Here is an 18710-nt window from a genome sequence, read left to right as displayed (position 1 = left end):
AAATTGTCCACTTTAAGCCCAGTAAAGGTCAGCATCTGTGCTGTCAAACTCTTGTTTATGCATTTTGGTTGTTTTTTTTAATGAATTCAGTACAGTTGGATGTTTGATATGAATAAAACTGTTTTTTAACTATCAGATTAGCAGTGAGTACATATTTAACACCAGTTGTCAAACCTAAATGTTTTCCCCACTAATCACATCACTGTACAGAAATGTAAGAGGTTTTGAAGTTGTAAATAAAGCAGCAGAAAAGCAACGATTCTGGCCAGTAAAATAAATAATTAACTAAAAAAAAAAAAAAAAAAAAAAGCAGAGTAATCTAATAGTAATAAAAATGGACAATAAATTTATATTTTCTAAAAAAAAAAGCATATTTATTAGTTCACACAACGGAGCAGTGCCTCCACACAACACCAGGAAATCAAAGCAGAATGTGTCCAACATATCGGCGAACAGATGAAACAGGTGAAATGCGACTGTCTTTTTTTTCCTCAGATGCATCAACAAAGGACAAAAAAAAAATACAACCAAAGTTTTATCATGCAGCATGTTGGTGCAAACCCTCTCTGTTCACAACTCAGACTTTCTCTTACAAACACACATACATACAAGGCAGCAGCTCCTTGCTGATGGAATGGAGGCGTTATGGGCACGTTTACAGTCTGCTGGACCACAAAACTGCAGGCAGCAGCGCTGACAGCTTAACAAGTCACTCAGAGAGACTCGTGGTCTTTATTTCACCAGTCCGATCTTCTTGGCCTCTGTTTCGTATATCAATAGTCGCCACATTTTTACTATGAAGACTTCTGCTTCCTCATCCAGAACCTAAACACAAACAGGACAGTTAAACTTTAAATCAGAAAGCTCAGTAAATCCATGCAAAACCTGAGTATAAATTTGAGGTGCTTTACTTTCTTACTTCTGCATATTGTACTTTTTACTTCACTACATCCATCTGACAGATTTAGTCATTTTCCTTATTCGAATTTTTGCAGACGAAACATATGAAGAACGTATAAAGTATGTTTTGTTATAGATTAACCTCCAACAGTTTATACACTTGACCTGAGAGACAATTGGCAAATATTTAGGTGATTTTTTTAGAGCACTTGTGATTGCATTACTCAATATTTTAAGAATTTTTACAAACCAAACAATGACTCGATTAATGGGAAAATAATTAGCAGATTAATCCATAACAAAAATAATCATTTTACGTAAGTAAGTAAGTAAGTAAGTAAGTAAAATTTATTTATAAAGCGCTTTTCCCAGACAAAAGTCACAAAGTGCTTTAACATTAATAAAATACAGACACAAAATTGCAAAAACTGCACAAAACATAGATAAAAGCACAGTACACAGCATAAGAGCCTAGAAAAGAAATTAAATAACACCAGTACAGGGCAAGAGAATACAAAATTACCTAAACGCCTGTCTAAATAGGTGTGTCTTTAGCTGGCCTGACGTGAAAGCACAAGCAATAATAGTTAAATAACATAAGATATAATAGTGGAACAACCACACCTGATGGTTTTCTGCATTGAAAACTTCTACCTTGTGATAATAAATACACACTTTTACATAAGTAACATTTCTAATTCAATAAAGCTTTATTCTAATTCTAATTCAGGTCTTTTACTTGTAACAGAGTACTTTTGCACGATGGTATTCATATTTTTACTCTTGTAATCCATCTGAATACTCCCTCCATCACCAGTTTTAAATCTAAACTCACACTGTGCACTTAAAAAAACTAAGTTATCCAGGATTCCTTTCCACAGCTACTGTCTCAGCCACCCTAAAGGCAGGTTGTTGATCTACTCTGAGCACATCTTCATAAAGTTAAAAGGTACAGTAGAGGAAATCCTTATTATCCCCAAGAGACAATTTAGCTTTCAAGCTGTATTTGATGGCCATCAGGTGGCATATATTGACATTATATAAATATGTCACAACAAAAATAATAGCTTAAATATGCCACCAGGGCCATAAAATTAAATAAGAGTAGATAAGAAATAGATTGAAGGAAATATTTTAATGTCTTGTTTAACAAGTCAGTAACAGATGGGACATAAGACCTCAAGCATCTCTTGAACCTGACGTGAAATTCCTCAGCCATCTTAGTGGCTTTGACTTTAAAAGAAGGTCAAGTTCATTCAGATTACTGCCAACGATCTTCTGACACGACTTATCTATTCTGCACAGGCTGCTGGACCAAGAGAAATATGTGAAGGTCAACACAGATTTAATATAAGTGGAGCAAAATATTTTAGAGAGACGCATCAACACCGACACTTCTCCACTTTGGCTCAGAGAACATCATCTGACTTGCCGTTTTTGGCATTTTAGATTTTTATTGGTGTCAAAGTTGAGGGTAAAATAACAAGAACTCATTCACTCAGTCCATATTTTACCAAGTTCTGCAGAGGAGGAAGTACAAACTGAAGTTAATTTAAACAAGTGATGACGCTGAAAGAGGGAACTTACCATAGCAACATCATCAAGAATACCCTGAGGGGTGCTGTGTGCCATCACCTGGTGATAAAAGAAATAAGTCAGTCAGAGTACACAACGTGCCCAATACCACAAACCGAAAACAAAGCTAATACTACTGTATTCAAAATCAACTAGCAGGATACAGTTTGAGAACACTCTGTCTCTCCGAGTTTGTATCATGAAGAATAACTGACCTTAGAACAGACAAAATCAACCAGAGTGGGTTCCTCCTCGCCGATGTATTCAATAATCTTCTTATTAATCCACGGTCTAATGCGGCGATCCATCAGAGTCTGGAGAAAACACAATCAGAGCAACACAAGGATCAATTTTCAACTGCTGATTGTTTTATAACAGCGATTTGTGCGCAGGTAAGAAATTAAAAAAACATCTGTAAACTTCTACAAGCTTTTTACCGAGTCGACCATGGCCCAGTCCAAAGGATACGAGAAGAGCTCAGGCCTGCCAGTCGGGATCTTCTCTATAAGGCTCTTTATGTGCTTGCGTTTCTCCTCTGTGTTGATGCTGCCTTTGGCCCCTGAAATTTCCGCCCCGTCGAGCCCCAGGCTCTTGTCGTCGTCTCCATAGTCCAGTGGGACCAGTTTCCTTTTGCGTGGCTGCTCGTCGGCTTCCTCGTCATCAAACTTGTTGAAAACACTTTCCACGGTCGCCAGCTTCTTTCGCTTCCCTGCATTAAGCTGGCTGGGACTATTGGTGGCACCTGGAGTAGGAAAAAAAGAGGAAGTCTAGTGTATTCTGGCACAAATGCTAAAGAAATAGCTCCATCTGTGTCCGGAGTTTGCGGCTGTACTCACCCAGTTTGAGACTGAGTCCGATCTTGGGCCGGTGCTCCTCCGGAGGCTGGACCTCAGGAGTGCTCTCGCCTGGAATGATTATGCCACAGGGAGATTCGTTGCTTGGCGTGTTTGGAGTCACATTCCCGCTGGCGGAGGACACTGAGGGCGCGGTAGTGATTGGTCGCATGATGGGTTTGAGTTGCGGCTTGGCTTCTTGTGAGTCTTCGCCATCGTGGTAGTCATCCTCCTCCCCTTCCTCCACATCGTCGTCCGAATGCTGCGGCTGCGGGCCTCGAGGCGCCGGTTCGACGGGCCTTCCTGACCCTCTCTTCTCCCGCTCACGTTCACGATCACGATCCCGATCACGATCCCGATCCCGATCCCTGTGAGCTTTCTCTTGGTTTACCTCCTCCTCGGGTTCAAGTTTCAGAGGAGGCTGTCGTCGGCGCTCTGCCTCCTCCTCCATCTACACGAAACACATGAACAATGACCTCAGGAATCTTTGGAGACTGCTGGATACATACATATATATATACATATACATATATATGTGTATATATATAATGACAATAAATGTAATGTATCGTAATGCAATGTGCAAAACACAGGAAGTGTCATGTGAACGAAGACAAATAAACTCAAACACATCATTTTGCTGTTTAATACAAAACAAAAACTCGCATGGTTGTCATTTTCTGTGACTAATCTACCAGAGTGTCTGTGTGACAGAGCAAAATATACACAAATTTAAGGGTTCTTGGATCTACATAGTATTGTTGACATGCAGGCTCCATATGTGCACAGCAAAATGTGCAAGGAAGAGGAAGAAAACCATAAAAAGAGTTGGTTGTAAAAGGAAACAGCGTATGGAAATAAGACAGAAACAATGCCATCCAAAAACAGGTACTCTGTGGCAGTGACTTGCAACAGTTACCAACAAATGAGGAACAAACCTAATATGTTTGTTTAAACTGGCAACAAAAAGCTCCGCATGATGAGTCCTAAGCCAGATCTGAACACATCCAAAGAAAACACTATTTTGGATGCCTTTGCCAGTGTTGTACCATATGAGAAAGATTCCAAATGGCTTTTAGCAGCTTTTTTTCTCTGCAGATTTACTCTCCTATAAATACTTCAATTAATTCTAGATTAATTCATTCTTTACAAATATAGTTATTTAAGCTATCAGTGAAAATCCCTGTATTTTTCACATTACAGAAACACTTAATATTGCAATGTCAGTTTTTTCCTGTATTGTGCAGGGCTGGTTTGGACACCGAATAGACAAAACAGATGAACACTAACAGAAAAAAATAAGTTTATGTAAGTTTTTTTTCTTGCAAAGAGATTTTTTTTTGGAGATTTTAGTCAACACCAAATTAGAACAAGTTTTGTTAATTTGGGTTTAATTTATTCAAACATAAAAGGCAATTTCGTTAATGAAATTGTTGGAAATAACAAGACAGGTCATGGATTTCTGTCAAGTACCGTTAAAACACAGGTTCAGTGCCTTTACTGATCATGTTAACTGCTCACAGTAAACCCCAATGGTTCATTCTGAGCAAAGAAAAGCCCTGCTACATGTGCCTAAACTCCAATAAAATAAATAAGAATCATGCAAATGTGCAGAAAACAGTCCTCTGTGCCTCAAAAAAAAAGAAAATCTCTTGAATTAAAAAGGAAGTTCCAGGTACACTCACCCTCAGCAGCTCAGCGTCCGGGTCAGGGTGACCCTCGGCCAGCAGCCGTTGTCTAATCTCCTCCAGCTCCTCCTTCTCCCTCTTCCGGTCTCGCTCGTCCAACTCTGTCTCCTTTTCTCGGTCACGAAGTCGCTTCTGCAAAGCGCTGCCCCTGAGGATGACAAAGTGAAGTTAAGAACTGACAAAAGCAAAAATGCATCCTTCAAACTTCTAAATGTGCATCAAAATCTCACCTGTAGTACTTTGGGTCGTCCCTGTCGTCATCGTAATCTTCAAGGAATTCTTTCAGTCGCTTGGCTTCTTTCATCTGATTTTAAACACACAGTAAGAGTTAGTGTATCTGCATGAATCCAGACAGTTATATTCATTATTACCTGACATTATAAATTCTCATTTATACCATTTCACGACGCCTCTCGTCCTCCCTTTCTGTTTCTTTGCTGTAGTCGCGAGCCTTCTTCCTCTCACGGATCTCCCAGTTTTTCAGGCGCTTTGAGAAGACACACAAAAATAATTCAATCAGCACACACAGTCACTTATGTGCAATGCTTAAAACATACATTCAATCAAATTAAAAACGGCAGGAGAGCCCAGGCACATACTTCTTGGTAGGCTGCCTCTTTGTCTCTAAGCCTCCTCTCAAGTCTCCGCCGTTCATACACGTCCTCCTCATCTTCTTCACGGTCTCGTTTTTTATCCTCTCTGGTCCTCTCTCTGCAGAAGACAACGGGTTACTGACCAACTCAATTATATTAAACTTGGAATAAATGTAAAGAAAGTCACAGAAAAGGTCAAGCACTTATTTCTCCTGGAGAGTCTCTTGTAGATTAGGCCTGAGTCAGCACCAACTGCCAAACACATTTCACTACAGTTAAGTTATTTTGGGGGGTTTTGTTTGTTTACTTCCAAAAAAGAAAACAGCACAAGAAAAAAATGACCTTTTTTGAAGTGAATTTCAAATCATTTCTTGACCTTGGAAACAGCCATTGACAAAAATTACATTGTGGCTTATTTATTACTTGTTCTGGATCTTTTAATCATATGCAAAAAAAAACAAACTGACTAACCAACCAATAACAGCTGCTAAAATTTATCATGAGTATATTTTGTTATGATTGCCTCAGACTCAAGTTGATTTAACTGCTCAGTTATTTTGGAGGCTGTATGGTTCCACTGAATTGCATTACACTTGGCTGTAAAATGTTGGTAATGTTTTGGACCGCCATATTATTATTTACTCTGATTCCACAACCACTGATGGGTGAAGTGAAGAACATTGATCACTTTGATATTGTGTAATGTTCTGTTGCAAAACCATGGAGGGTTCTACCATTCACGCAGATGTTACTTTGACATACCACCCACCTAAACGTTCTTGCACATGTTATAGGGGACGTACATAACATTACAAAGGTGGTTTTAATGTTGTGGCTGAACACTGTATGCCAGTGGGGTTGCTTCATAAAACCACACTGAGTTGCACTGGCCTCAGCAAGATGCACCCAATAAATTGCAAACTCAAAACATCATCATGGTAATAAGCTTCTACAGTCACCAGTTTACTAGCGTTTTTCCAGACGTCCACATCATCTAACTCATATAGATTAATAACAAGTGTAATCAAAAAGTTCTGAGAGCACATCATGGCCACATGTGTGCAAGCAGAGATGCTTTTTTCCACCAAGGATTTCAAACTGGAGCAGAGAAAGAAAACATCACATTCTGTGTCAGTCAGTGGTCTGGGGAGGATCATCACTGGTAATCGGAGGTGGCTCTGCAGTTACCACCAAGAGAAGAAACTGCAGCTTTAATGTGGAAGTCCATGCAATTTCCAAGACCAGAGAAGGCCTATCAGGTCAGGAGCGTGCTTGTTGTTTTCTTCAACATTCACGTGGTTGTGCACGCTGAATTTGTTACCCAGAGTTGAACTGTCAGGGCAGAGCTCTACTGTAATGTCCTGAGGCATTTGAAGGGGAACATACAGTGCAAATGGCCTGAACAGTGGTTGGATGGTATGTGAGTGGAACATTACGCTCTGCTCCTAGCCACAGTATGGAGTTTAAACAAGGGTTGTTGGCCAAAACAACATAACTGTCACCCCAGTTTTAGATTCATACAGACAGAGTCTCTTTTTCGATATCACCTTGATCGTATTTTGAAGTTTTATTGCCTTTCCAAAAATTTGTAGCAATAATTTTTAGCCCTTTTAATTTTGTCAGTATAGCAGTTATATGAGTTAATGTCTTGCAACTAAACGGCAGCTGAGCATTAAGTTTGACCTCACTAGTTTCCCACTGACCTCGACCTGCTGCGATCTTCGCTGGCATCTCGACTCCTCTCTCGCTCTCGTTCCCGCTCCTTCGTCCTCTCACGTTCGCGATCTCGTTCCCGCTCACGGTCGCGATCACGGTCCCTTTCCCGCTCCTTGTCCCTCTCCCTCTCCCTCTCCTTCTCTTTCTCGCGGTCGCGGCGTTCCCTCTCTCGCTCTCGTTCCTTGTCCCTCTCCCTCCTTTCTCTCTCCAGCTCCAGTCGCTCCTTTTCTTTCTTTCCTTTTTCCTCCTCCAGTTTCTGCAGGAGCCCAACGGGAAGAAAAGGGGAAACTGTGTTACTATATGCAAAACAAAAACAAAAAACAAACCCAGTAAACACATTATTATCAACAGGTTATCAGCACATGATACTGGAAAATGATTGAAACTCCCTGTGCCAGACATGCTCACATACTACCACGACTCATTGCCTTGGAGAAGCTGGCTGCTGCAAGTCAGGAAGTCTTCCTAGCCCTGTTGTTTCCTCCAGGACGAGAGCTCCGCAGCTGGAGCAGGTTTAATGTACATATCACTCAATTCAGGACACATTTGTGCAAAACCATAATTTGCAGTTCATCTTTGAAAGACACCTAAAGGATTAAGGTAATGTGGGTTCATATGAGAGCTTCCAGCATGAGAGGAAGTGAGAACATCCACTAGGTGTTTTATAAACACATTTTAACACTTACAGGAATCTATTCTGGTGACATCAAAGCGCAAAGAGATCATTAACTGTCCTGGCGTCAATAATCCGCCTTCCTCTTATAACATATGCTTACATTGAATGATTTTTTTTTCACACATGTAACAGGTCAACTCGTCCTCTGCAGTTACTCTGGGATCTATGGTGATCTGAGATTATGCTCTGACGTAATACGAGGCCATTCCAATAAAAAAAAAGTTAGCTGTAGGCTAATAAGTATCGGTCACACTCACATCCGCCCATTTTCCGAATCAATGTGCACTCATGCAAACGCAGAAAAAGATTTGACCTCATGCAAGAGATACCGCAGGTTAAAATGCATAGTGTTTGACATGGATTTTAGAGAAACCCCAGAGTTATCATGAACCAAATAATGCACTCAGCTCTGCATGATAGGATTATATTGGAAATGGGGCTTCTGATACTAGAAACATGCGAACGGTAATAGAAAGCACGTTAAAGCATCTGCCAAGTCAGCTGTGAACCTTTAGTCCACCATGACCTAAGTATACACTTAAGATCACCACTATATAATGCCCCGGTTTAGTCTTACCTACGGGCGCCAAGTGGATTAAAACAAGCCGAAGCTTAACATGGCAAATGGCCCAACTAAGTAAATTACATAATCAGCTCTCATGTGTTTTCTACATGGTCATCTGAGATGCAGGGAAGCAATGCCAGACTGCAACGCAAGTGATCCCCTGCGGCTGTGTGGGAGTTCAGAATGCAGCTGAGTGACAGAAACATAATTTGAGACGATATCATAACGCAAAACAATTTGTTTTATATTTCTTAATGTATCACACCTTGTGTCTTTATTTTGCACTAAAAAAAAACTCATAGCTGATTGAAAAACACCTAAAAAAGTTCTTACAGCTGTTCAATGTGAATCTGAATCCATACGAAATGTAAAACCATTTGTCGACATTCTCACTAAAACACAAAAATCATGGCATTGTCTACAGACCGTTCTGGAGCTATTGGTGTGCAACTTACAGGTGATGAACTACGGTTTCAGCACTTCTCTGCCCCTACACATCCTACAGGCTACGTGTGGAAGGAAAAGCAGGTCAAGTGCAAAGTCAAAATACTCAGGAAAAACGTCCAAACGACACCTGTGAAGCAGTTTAATTACAATTCAATCACATAAATAACACCAAAATCTAGTTGTTGTTGTTGCTTTGTTTTTTTTTTTAACTGATACAATTGAAACAAATCAGATATGGATTTTTATTTTGCCACAAGGAAATTAGTGAAGCAGTCTTACCTGCTGGTTGTCTTCTGGTGTCTCTCTGGTTTCTCCAACCCAATAAAAAAAACTTTAATGTCAGACCCACAGTTCTAACTGTCTCCTCACTGATTTAAACTAGAACCGTAGATCTTGACCAGGACTTAAAGAACAGTGTTGGAAATGTGGGTCTGACAGCTACGAAGCGATAAACAAACAATAAAATGCAGGAAAAGATGGAGGAGGTGTGAACTACCTGTTCTGACGAGCTATGTTAAGCTAAGTTAAGCACTTTAATATCGCAAGAACTGAACCAATTCAGAGTTTGTACACCTTTTTACCTCGAATCCAAAGGAAGGGCTTTGACACCTTGAAAACTGGTAGTTAACTATTAGGCTCTCGTATTGTGACTTTTTTTTTTTTTTCCCGCTTCTTTCCAACCTAGAACTTACCTCATGTTTTAAAAGACCCCCTCAAGTGAGTTTTTCTAGCTGTTTTAAACATGTATATACTGTGTTTTTATGTGCTAGAAGAAGCAACAAAGCACAAAATAAGCAGCCAACACCATGGCAGAGCATTTCCACCTTAAAACTGCAGCAAAAACATAGATTCGGATTTCAAGGGCTTCATGCGTAACAAACTGAAGGAACCAATCTTGTAAATATGCAACTTTGATACACGCAGATGTTGCTTTTCTTGAGTTTAATCAACGAGTGGAGAGGAACTCTAAACTGCTTTGTTGCAGGTTTAAAACATGCAATCTGAAAACAACTTAATAACCATTTCACACACTGTTACAGAGGTGGACAATATTAAGCTGAATATAAATTAACAGAAGTTTTACACTGTTTACCTTCTATTCTACTTTCTATTTCATACAATATGTTGTTGTGAATGTTTGTGCTTTTATTGATGGTGGAGACTGCTATGTGTTATTGTTATGCAACCTAACCACTCGATTGACATATTTTTCAGTTTTAAGTTTCCAGTTCCTTTTTGTTGATATCAATTGTGTGTTGTTGTCTTTTTTTTTTTGTAACTTTGACTTATGAAGCAATTACTCTTGTGTTTTGGAACCTGTAGCCTTGACGCACACGTTTTATCCTATTTGAATTTATGTAGTTCTTTCAATATTTCACAGCGCTCATGGAAGGAACTTTTACCTGTGAAAAAGCAGCAGCGTGAGAGAGAAGACCAATAACTGGACCAAGACTGCCAGGATATAGAGTGGCTGTGGAGGCGGGATGTCCCTGATTCTCTACTTAATTTGAAAGGTGTTTGACGAGATGTTTAAGTTTTGTCCCTCTTTTGCTTGGTTGCGATTCACAAACATTACACTTCTTATATTTATTTGCATTCCTTGCATCCCTTGTCCTCTGACTGTCTAATTGAAGGAGTGGGGGTAGAGTCACAACGACAGAATAAAAGAAAGGAAAAATAGGTTTGAAAACAAAAAGAAAGGAATAAAAGCAAGGTCTTACCTTCTATGTCTTCAGACCACTGAGTGCTGTGGAGGGGCGCTCCCTGCTTTAGCAAAGCTACAGGCTGCAGTGTAAACTACTGCAGTGGTTAGGCTCACTTAGTCTGTGTGTGTTCTTCAAACACAATTTATTATCTGAGGACGTGCAGAGGTTCACTGAGCTGCCCGACTGCAAGTACAACACCAGCAACACACGGGCTATTTGTTGATTCTTGTTGCAGCACCAGTGGTGCTTTGTATCCCCTGAATCCACATATAACTACAAGTAATGCAAGTGAAATGAGAGCCAGTTGCCCCTCTGCAAACCCTCCAGAAGGGAGCGCCCAACATGAGTAACGAAGAAATGAAAGATCATACTTACATCCTATCCTCGCAACTTTTTCCAAAGCTGAGTTTCTGAGATTCATCTTGCTCTAGTCACCAAATGAACTCTACCATATTGGTGGGGTTTAATCAATAGATTAGCTTTAGTTGGAATTTAACATTGTGTCCATGCACTCTGTGTGATGAATTTAGCTTGTGCAGAGCTGAAACTTTTAGTCTCAAATTAGTAAAATAAACAGCGTTAACACTTGGCCAGGTTGGAAATACTGACAGGTACTATGAAGTATTTTAAACCAACATTGACTACTTTCTGTTCCTCATTACAGTTTAAATTTCTTAAACTAATTAAGTATATGGTTGACAGTAACAAAATAGTCTTAAGGAGGAATTACCTCCATAAATTAACTGTAGATCCATTCTTTCTGGAGGAATTTTTAAAAACAAATGCGGAGGATTTCTTCTTCAAAACCTAATTTACGCATTAAAAACAGCAGTTTGATACGGTACCTTGTGTGTGTCCCGGAATTTACTGATCTCTCTGGAAATCAAGTCTCTCTTGTCATCCTCCATCTCCATGGCATTGATATCCTCCTTGCACAAAGCAGAGAAAGACAAGAAACAAACACACTAAGCACTCACCACTTACTATAAATGAGCTAAAAAAAAAAAGGGCAGCACAACAAATTACTGCTCTGAAGTTTGTTTTCATTTGCGTCATGCAGAGACTACCTCCTCTTTCTTCTCTTTGCGCTTCTTGTTGCGAGGCTGACTGTCAGGATCCTGCGAGGGAGCATTGAGCTCACTTGAATACTCTCTGATGAGGACATCTATGACCCCCTTCACCGCCTGGTCGCGACGCAGGGTCTCCTCATCAAGAACCTCCTCCTCGTCCTCGTCTCCATTTTTTGAACCACTGCTGGCTCCCTGTTTGTTAAAAAACGGAAAACTTATGAACCCAACTCAACGAGATTGTAAACACAAGAGGAAACACTGAATTCCAATAAGCAGCATACCCCATTGGCACTCCTCTTCTTGGCTTTCCACTCATCCAGCTGGGCCTTGGTCTTGGCATCTACCTTGACCAACAGCTTTTTATCACCTAAGAGCAGCTCGTGCAGAAGTCTGAGGGCTCGCAGGGTGGATTCAGGCTCCTTATACTCACAGAACCCAAAAGCTTCAAGAAGTTGAGAGTTGAAAGAAAGTCAGTACCATAGGTGTTTAAAATAATAAAATACCTGCTACTTTAACCCTCTGTACACTAAAGTAAAGCTTAAAGTCATGATGTTTCACCAAAATCATTTTATTCCACATGACTTATTTAAAAGTTTGCCAAAAATAAACGATTTGCATTATATCCTTTGCAATGATCCTTGAACTGATCATCTATGACTGGCAGTTCCGTGACAAAAATTAAGTTAATCTAAGCCAGTAATCGTGGTATTTCACCAAAATCCCTTTAGTCTACAAGCCTCATTAAAAAAAACTGCAATAACAAACTGTTTTCATTAACCAGCTTCTATAAAAAGTATGTTGTAATATTGATTTTTAGGACTCATGGCAGCATAAATGTATTATACTACATAAAAGACATTGTTGAGTTCCCTCTATACAGCTTACATGCATTAACACTGAGAGATAATTGTTTAAATGTTTTGTTGTTACCTTGAAGTTTCCCAGAGGCACCTTGGACCCTTTTCCAGCTTAGAACAATACCACATTTCTATGTTTTAAAAAAATGAAAAAGTTATCATTTCACTGTACAGATGATAATGATTAATCAATGGCTAATTGATCACAAGCACAAGACAGAATTTGTGTATCCCTGCAGTGTTAGTTCCTGGAGATCTGTCAGTAGTTGCTCGAGAGCATTTGTGGCACATAGTGTTTTTCTGTAAAACCTGGATTGCTGTTTACTTTAATCATGTATTAGAGGTTTGACATACAGTGTGTGTCAACAGAAATCAGATACTCCAAGCAGCTCACAGCTGCTGCCTATATTTTTACTGATTTACTTTAAAAATTTAAAGGTGAACGTGTCACTAAAATGTGTCTATATGTGGACTGGTTTTGTACTAATACACAGCTGCTTCATGTCACAAGATCAGCAGTTTTCCTTGACAGAATTATTTAATTTAATGTACAGTCAACTCACCGCTAGTAGCTGTCTGACCAACATGTCCGAGGCCTTTTCAGAGATGTTTCCTACGAACACAGTGGTGGTGGGACCGCCGCTGTCGTCCGTGTCCTTGGCTCTGATGCCAAGATCCTTCTTTGGAATCATCGGCTTCTGCGCGACAGTGACTGTGGTTGGGACCAGAACCTGCAACATAGACTAAAATTTTAGGTATTCAAGTGTCACTCTTTTCCGGAGTAACAATAAAAGCAACAACGAAAACTAATAGCTGTGTATAGGTGTAACATTTTAAAGGTCGAGTCATATTTTCTGCAGGACCAATGCAGAGCTTGAGAGTAGACAAGCATCATGCTGTATTCATACTGCAATAGGGAGACAGATGGTCACACTGGCCCTCATATCGTTCACTTAAAAACACACGGGGCTCCTGTCGCTGTTTCTTACAGACCGTGACTTTGCACTTTTTACAGGATACAGCATCTGGTTACAGATTAGGCTGTAGCAACAAGTCGGCGTGATTATTCTCAAGGTGTACTGAGCACAGTGGCCAGACAAGACACAGGATTTCTGAACAGTTTAAAACTTTCCCACTGAGTTTGGGCTCCGTCAATGTAAAGCATATACAAATCGAAGCTCCTCTAAAGTCCTGCAGCGGCTACTTCAAATATAACTTTTATTGATGATTTGTAAAGATGCAGATGCCCAATAATCTCCTTATACTCTCGGGTGCCCTAACATGATTTGTTCTGAGCACCATTTGTTTTCCTGGCATTGTGTGCAGTTTGTGCAGCCACAAGTTTGGGCGGCACAAACCCTTGCAGACTTAAGCAGATGACAAGATTTACGTCATGTGGACCGTGGCAGATGGAGAAAGCACGAGTTGGTCTTTACTGCTTTCCTTTAGCTGCATAATTTCCAAAAAAAAACCTGCATAAAGCTAAACTGTTAATGTGTAAGGATTGTGTTTTTAATAGCAGGCCACACAGAACAGCTGACGAACAGCAGGAACTCCTGTTTTGAACTCACTGTGGGAGTCGGCGTCACTACACCCATGTGGACTGGGATCATGGGAGTACCTGAGAATAAAACAAAAAACATACTCAAACCATGTGTGAAGTCATACAACAACATATACTTATAATATTACTATGACAGTGTGTGACTGTTTAATCTAGTAATAAATATTGGCAAACGTTTTACCATTTGTTTATCTAATAAGCAGACATTTGAGATAAGATTATCAAACCATCTAAGGCTTCAGTGTCAAAAGAGTTTTTCAGTAACTTTCCAGTCAGCTCCAGGTGCAGACTGCTAACCTTTATCAGGTGACTGGGCTGAAACTTGACATTAAATTATTATTTTTTTAAATCACAAAACAAATCAAAATATCTGTCCAAAAACTCTCAATGAGATGTTTTTGTCTAAATCGTTTAGCTCTGATCCTACTTTTTTAACATTCTTTTTTTTCTATTTTACAATTTGGCTGCATGCGCAAGTAAAGTGGTTTAGTTTGTTTCTTTCAGCTGTTTATAGGAATCTTTCTTCTAAGTTTATTCAATACCCACAGCATCAAACAGCAGCAGGATTCATATGAGCGTCTCCAAAGTGAAAGGGATGCATGCCTTTAACGATGTGATGCACAGCTATGATTATGTCATTAATTATTCATAATTATATTTACAAATGATGCCTGACATGGAGACAGGATTAGCTGCAGTTATATCATTTGTTACACAGCAGCTTGAGTCCTGAGGTCCATCCTAGCTGTCAGGGTGGTCTTATTTCACTGTTGGTAAAGTAGTTATCAACACAGATGGACAGAATGTTCTGTGTTTAGTAAATCATAAATGAACTAGGTGATCCAATGTTAGATTAGATGTAGTCTTCTGGTAATTATTGTATTATAATGCGTTAAACATCACTTGGCGTTCTGCCCAGTATTATTTGAATGGCTTTCTTCATCACTGTAGTGGATATGTCTGAATAAAGTCGTGGTCAACATTGACAGTGATCTATGCTTGAATAACTGAATTCTGTCACTTTAACAGATAGATAAAGCAGCAACCACCACTGTTTGGTACAGAGTAATATACAGATCAAATTAAAGTTTAATGAGCAGATTAACGGATTATTTTGCAGAAAATCTGAAGACTGTTAGGTTGCGGTTGGTCTCAAAGTGTCCATTATAGGTTTTTAGCCTTGATTGTATTGTAAAATTGTGTTTCAGTCCAACATCAAACCAAAATGTGGGCCCAGCAGCTTCAGCGCTGTCACACACATAACACAATGCTGCACCTTCAGTGTCACAGAGCTGGTCTGATTTGTTGACATGTGACTCTTGTGCCCTCAGTTACTGAGAGTATTTACCCTAAAAATGACTAGAGGGGAACCACAGGCTGATTCAAAAACACATAGATTGACCAGAGGGCTGTTCAGTACCTGGCGGGACAGCTGGGGCGAATCCTCCATACTGTGGAGGGGGGATCCGGGGAGGTAACTGCGGGATACCGAGCTGCTGACGGTTGAGCGGCGGAGGGTACGACATCCTGCCCGAGACAGAAGCATGTAGAACAGATGTTTACCAAGAGAGCAAAGAAGCGCTGTTTACGTGAACAGATTCAAGCTAAGTAACTTCACTGTAGTAGTATTTATTTACGTGAATAGTACAACTAACTGCGAAAGTGTCAAAGTAAGCAGGTGTGACAGGAACCTTCAAGTCGGCTACGTTAATTAGCAAAATTAGCTCCAGCTAGCTAACGGTTGCACTGTGGCCTTGCTAGCTAACGTTAGCCGCAGCGGTCAAGCTCGGTTTTACTCACCTGCAGTCGAGTGTCAAATAAAAACCAGTGTCTAATAATACTGCCGGGTGTTCTAATAAAAGCCCATTAAATACAGTAGACGGAAAAGCCTAGCGCTAAAAATTAGCGGTATAATTGTGGCCGGTGCGCTACAAGAAGCCCAGCACATACAAATAACTGGGACCTATTCTTTTCGAAAGGAATCATGGGATTGCTTCGCAGTAGGTTGTGTTTCAGCCCTGAGTATGGGCTGTCAGGCAGGAAGTCCTAGCAAAATAATTTTTGTAGCCCTCAATTTGCCTTCTAGCAAGACTTTCCAAGTGTAATTTTTGAACAATTAACAGTTTTTTCATATTACAGATAATATATATTAAAATCACAGAAATAAAAGCGTGTTTATTTACATGTTGACATTAAAACTCTGTCCCAAACTGTAAATAATATCCACATGATAATTTGCTTAGTAACACAAATACGCTGTTGAATATAGATCCAATTCATTTGGTAGCTATTTTAATCCAAAGTGCCTTGTTGTTTCATACAAAGAACACAAGGATTCATAAATGAAAACAACCCTACAATCAGGAAGCAATCTGCTTTAACACTTTAACAGCATTAGCTATCCAAGTGTTTTCAGAATATACTTTTCTTCCAAGCTGCCATGTTTCTATTCACTACAGTTTGTATGAAAATCAATTGAAAGACATGCACACACTTTGGGTAAATAAAATGAGGCTGTGTTGTCACAGGATCTAAAAACAAAAACTCAATCATTGGAAAAATAATACACAGAAAAATTAAAGTAATCATTAGCTATAACCCTACACTAAATATCATGTCTGGTTATACTAGTATATTTTGAGTCTCCTTATCTTTGCTCAGTACAGACTTCCAATCTATAAGCAGCTGCATTATTAACCAACAATAAAGACAATAACGTTTCTGTCAGTGCAAACATGGATCAAGTTTCAACTTCTTTTGTGTCTCTCATAGCTGAAGGCAGTCATAAGTAACATGCAGCCTTTTAATCATCCCTATCATCCACACATATCCAAGTTAGACTTGTGCAGGACAGGCGAGACTGTTGCCTGCCAGCCTGCATTCAGGGCATTTAAAGTCCTTTTCACGCATTATAACTGTCTTTCTTCTCCATTTTCAGACGCTTGGTGGCACCAAATACCTTACTTTGATTTGTAAGAGGAGGCCTCACACATGTGCAGAGTTTTCTGGCCTCTGGCTGCTTCATTCTACAACAATGCATTTAACCCTTATTCCAGCAGATGTGTTAGTTGTTTCCGAGCAACCACCGTGTCCAGTTGAGCGTCTGTAATTGTGCTGCTTAGTGATAGCTGACAATAAGTTTACGACTGTTTTTATTTTTATTTGGATCTATAAATGATTTAAAAAGATTACAAATTAATGAAAGAAAATAATAAAAGTTAATACACAGTACATATAATCATACATGCAAAGGTTACACTGATGTATATCTACACCAATAACGTACAACTAAAGTGAAAAAAAAAAAAGAAGTACCGACCAAAGAGGCCAAAGTATATTACAGATTGACATTTGAATGATATTTTATACTGTCTTTTCCAAAGTTTTATTGTCCTTTTAAATGTTTTGTGTTGCTCTGTTTTTGGAAAGCACCTTGTAGATCACTCTGTGTCTATCTGGGGGTCACCACAGATATGTGGTTGGCGATCATGGAAGGACCTGAAAATAGAAACAAAATACGTACAAACCACGTGTGAAGTCACAAAACAGACACAGATATGTTTATCACAGTGTGTGCGACTTCCAAAGCAGGTGACAAACGAGGTTTGCCAATCAAATACTAGTAAAAGTTTGATCATTTGTTTATCAAATAAGCAGATATTTGTGATGTTATTGCTGAGCTCTTGAGTGTTTGATGTTTCAGGGCTTCATATTTCACCGACCATTCTTGTTGGAGTTTGGAATTTTGTTGATTTATTGTGTTGAGAAAGATAATTGTTATGTTGCTGTCACTCCCGTCTGTTCCTATATGGTGAACTTTTACGGCTTTGTTATGCATTTTGAGATTGCGGAGCCAGAAATATGAGTGAACACTGTGATAGAAGCTATATGTTCTTGCCTATGTTTTTAACATAGGCAAGAACATTTTGTACCGTGGAGAGCTTCGGTCCTGTGCTGCCTTACTTACATTTATCTGAGATTGCGGATTAAGATAATATGTAAGACAGATCAGCTCGTACAATAAATAGTAGGTAAACTACTCACAATATAGAATGGCTCAATGTCCAAATAATTATTACAAAATGTACAATATAAACAAAAATGTGTATATAGAGAGAAAAAGAGAGAAAATATAACTTTTGAAAACTTTTTTACTTGTTTATTTTAATTTCTTTAAGTACATATTGTTAGAATATTTTACTTTTTTGATGTAAATACAGCAAAATAAGCCGAGAAGCTTCAATTCTATGCACCCTGACTCACATTTACATGACTATGCAGATTGGCTTGTATATATGATGACATGGGGCCTCATACAGGAAGTGAAGCAGTAGCAAAATGTAAAACTTGTACATCAGTGTTGTGGTAATAATAAGCCAATATCGTGAATATAACTCTTTTACTGGCTTATTTAGATTCTTAAAGAGCATCTTGTACTCTGGGAAGCTTCAATCCTCAGTTATCTTACTTACAATTGCAGATTAAGGTAACATGCAAGTACATTTTGCTGAATACTTAAA

At 39.3% G+C, this 18710-nt stretch overlaps 1 protein-coding gene across 2 annotated transcripts; it reads right to left on the bottom strand.

The window, feature by feature from the left end:
• Nucleotides 1-346: 346 nt before the first annotated feature.
• On the bottom strand, nt 347-16144 carry rbm25a (RNA binding motif protein 25a). 2 transcript variants are annotated; one of them, XM_008293261.1, is made up of 18 exons: nt 15991-16144; nt 15611-15717; nt 14198-14247; nt 13190-13357; nt 12700-12757; nt 12051-12211; nt 11767-11961; nt 11545-11628; nt 7293-7561; nt 5596-5707; nt 5394-5483; nt 5227-5300; nt 4994-5144; nt 3312-3759; nt 2913-3217; nt 2691-2789; nt 2488-2535; nt 347-825 (listed from the first exon to the last, which is right to left on the bottom strand). In XM_008293261.1, the coding sequence occupies exons 2-18, from the start codon at nt 15714-15716 to the stop codon at nt 733-735; spliced, it is 2511 nt and encodes an 836-aa protein (XP_008291483.1). In that variant the 5' UTR covers nt 15717; nt 15991-16144; the 3' UTR covers nt 347-732. The 2 variants fall into 2 exon arrangements, with proteins under 2 accessions (XP_008291483.1, XP_008291484.1); XM_008293262.1 differs by having other exon boundaries at nt 11545-11625; nt 15991-16143.
• Nucleotides 16145-18710: the final 2566 nt, after the last annotated feature.

This window comes from Stegastes partitus, unplaced genomic scaffold, assembly GCF_000690725.1.
Source record: "Stegastes partitus isolate 25-593 unplaced genomic scaffold, Stegastes_partitus-1.0.2 Scaffold867, whole genome shotgun sequence".
Taxonomy (NCBI): Eukaryota; Metazoa; Chordata; class Actinopteri; family Pomacentridae; genus Stegastes; species Stegastes partitus.
The sequence above is the reverse complement of the archived record's forward strand: the minus strand, read 5'-3'. Positions and strand labels throughout refer to the sequence as shown.